Source organism: Penaeus chinensis, chromosome 41 (genome assembly GCF_019202785.1).
Source record: "Penaeus chinensis breed Huanghai No. 1 chromosome 41, ASM1920278v2, whole genome shotgun sequence".
In the NCBI taxonomy this organism is placed as follows: domain Eukaryota; kingdom Metazoa; phylum Arthropoda; class Malacostraca; order Decapoda; family Penaeidae; genus Penaeus; species Penaeus chinensis.
Window position 1 is genome coordinate 18,511,515 of NC_061859.1, and position 3,101 is coordinate 18,514,615.

Here is a 3,101-nt window from a genome sequence, read left to right on the forward strand (position 1 = left end):
ATAAATGATAATGATTATGATAAATAATAACAACAATTACAATATTAAAATAACAATAATAATAATAAAATAAGAGTAAAAACAAACTTATATTAGTAATATACTAATACTAATAATAAAATAATAATAACAATATTGATAATAATGAAAATGATGAGGATGATGATGATAGTAATAACAATAAAAATGATTAGCAATGAATATCTTGATATATCTAATAAAAACTAAAATTAATTTTGCTGTTATTCTGCTCATTAATTTATTTATGTTTATGATTAATTTCCTCTCTCTATTGTTTCCTTAATTCTACTATGTACATGTAATAAACATATAATGCCACTGAGTTAATATATATACAAATTTAAACATACACAATAGCTTTCAGAGTAATCTCTCTCTCTCTCTCTTTTACTCTGATAAAAGACACTATCACGTTGATAAACTGCCAGACATATGGGCAGACTGGGAGAGAGAGAGAGGGGGGGGGGGAAATAAATGTTTAATACTCACTGATGCAGTGTAAGCCTCCCAGGAGGGGTACATGTCCGTGATTTGGACCACTTTAGGCGAGAGGGATTTCCTCTTCTTGCGACCTCCTTCTTCTTTACCCTTCTCGCCCGATGTGGCTCCAGATCCCTGAGGATCTTGTTCATCATCGGGAACGTTGTCTTCGGGTTCCTCCGCGGGGTCCATTGTAGGACGTTTTGCAGAAGACATGTTGACACACTGCCTGTTAGGGAGGTACTGACGGCCAAGAAGACGGCGCCTGGGTTGAATGTGCTGTCATCAGCATTTTCCTTAAGGTGTCAAGGGATTACGCAACAGCTCAGGGGATACTGCTTGGTGTGTTATCATGTTTTAGAAACAGTTATCGGCTCCTTGTAACCCTGTTTTGATGCGAAACGGTTTCGGTACACCGGCTGTGTCGCTGTAAACATAACAAGAAAATGGGCGACGTGTAGATTTGTGGTAGATCATATCTAATGTTCTTTAATGCTGTCTTTGTGTGTCTGTGTCTGTTTGCCTGTCTGTTTATCTTTTTTTCTCTCTCTCTCTTTCTCTGTTTGCTTGTATGTCTCTCTATCTCTTGTCTGTGTCTGTTTCTGTCTGTCTGTCCCTGCCATGCAAACAGATGGAACTATTCATCAAGGATGAGGCCCTCGAGGGTGAGCCCCTAGAGGGTAAGTCCCTCGAGAATGAACCCCTCGAAGATGAGCTTCTCAAGGAAAAGCCCCTCGAGATTGAGCCCCTCGAAGATAGCCTCTCTAGAATGAGCTCGAGGAATGAATCCCTCGAGGATGAACCCCTCGAGGGTGATCCTCTCGAGGTTAGGGCCCTCGAATATAAACCACTCGAGGATGAACCTGTCGAGAGTGAGCCCCTCGAGGATGAACACCTCGGAGATGAACACCTCGAAGATGAGCCCCTCGAGGGTTAGCCCCCTTGAGGGTGAGCTCCATCGAGGGTGAACCATCATCTCGAGGATGAGTCCATCGAGGGTGAACCCTTTGAGGATGTGCCCCTCTCCCACGTTGCAAGTTTCCCACGCTCCTCCACCCCCCTACCTCGCCATCCTCACAGCCTCTGCCCCCCCCCCCCCCTCGGGCCCGCGCTGTGCTCTCGCAGCTGACCAACCAAGCATCGCTGGTGACTCATGCAAGCAACTCGTCAGGGAAGAGGTGGCGGGGGGGGGGGGGGGGTAGTTAGGGAATGAGGGGAGTAAGGATGAAGATGAAGAGGGAGGAGGAAGAAGAGGAATTGGAAAGGGAGAAGGAAGAAAAGGGGGTTGGGGGGCGGAAGAGGGAGAAGGAAGGAAAAGAAGTGAAACAAGTAACGATTTGAAGGAAGAAGGCAGACGTAAGGCTGACTTGTTTGGGGACGGGAAAGGAGGGAGAGGAGGAAGAGGAAAAAGAAGAGGAGGAGGAGGAGGTGGAGGATTAGGAGGAAGAGGGATAAGAAGTGGAGGAAGAGGAAGAAGAGGTGGATGAAGAAAAGGAAGAAGAGGAAGAGGACGAGGAGGAGGAGGAGGAAGAGGAAGATGAGGAAGAAGCGGCGGAGGCGGAGGCAGAGGTGGAAAAAGGGAAGAAAAAGAAGCAGAGAAGAGAACGAAGACAAAGAAGAAAATGGGGAGAAGAAGAAAGGAGCAGAATGAAAAGGGAGAGAGATAGAGATAGAGAGAGAAACAATTATTGCATACAAAGGTTATTCGACATAAGTATTTGAGAGTACAAGTTTGTTTTTATTTTATCTATTTCTTATCTTATTATTACTGTTATTATCATTATTCTTTTTTGGGCTTGCTGATCGACATTGACTTTCTGACAGACTAAACATCAATATGAACTATAATTAGAACACCAGTAAAGCAGGTTCCACAACTAATTAGGGAATATAAATGTGTTAGAGGTTAGATAAATACTCTTATGAAAAAGCGTAAGATATTTTAAGATAGGTAAAGCACAAGGTAGAGCTGACAGTATAAGATGTATGAAAACCGAAGCAAAATATATAGGTCGAAGTGATAAACAAAAAACCTTAGTCATTCGAAATTCACATAAATATAAAGTAGTGTTTGAAGGACTTCCACAGGCTTTGTGTATATTTGAAAAATAAATATCTATAAAAAGTTATGTCAAAAAGATTGGTATAATATCATAAGGTGAAACCATTAATTCGTACATACAGGTAGAAAACATATATACGTTAGTAATTTAAGTCATGGAATAATAACAAAATGATTCTTGTAGACAGCACACTTCATAGCGCTAATATAAGTATATTACATTGGTTATTTTTCTTTTGAGAGGAAATTTTCAATGCACACAAGGAGAGAGATCTTCAAATCGCTTCGTTGAAAGAATTCCACTACTGCTGAGCGAATGTGTGAAAACACACCTCTCTCATCCACCCTCCAACCTCCCTTACTCCCATTCCCCTTACATTGACAGTGACTGCCGACATCCAACCTCATCCTCCTCGTGTTCCTCGTACCCATCCCCTTTTCCCTGTCAAGAGTTTCTGGAGGGGGGTGGGGGGGAGGTCTGAGAATGTCTGTCCGTGTGCTTGAAAGCCATTACGTTGTTCCGTCCCCACTAGGCTTG

General features: G+C 42.6%; 1 protein-coding gene across 1 annotated transcript in view; it reads right to left on the minus strand.

Moving 5' to 3' along the window:
• The window catches only part of LOC125047735, a 29,242-nt gene extending 28,495 nt beyond the window's left edge, over nt 1-747 (minus strand). The window contains exon 1 of the mRNA XM_047646142.1: nt 511-747. Within this exon, the coding sequence (XP_047502098.1) occupies nt 511-717 (207 nt within the window). The 5' untranslated portion in view covers nt 718-747. The remainder of the gene's footprint in view (nt 1-510) is intronic.
• Nucleotides 748-3,101: the final 2,354 nt, after the last annotated feature.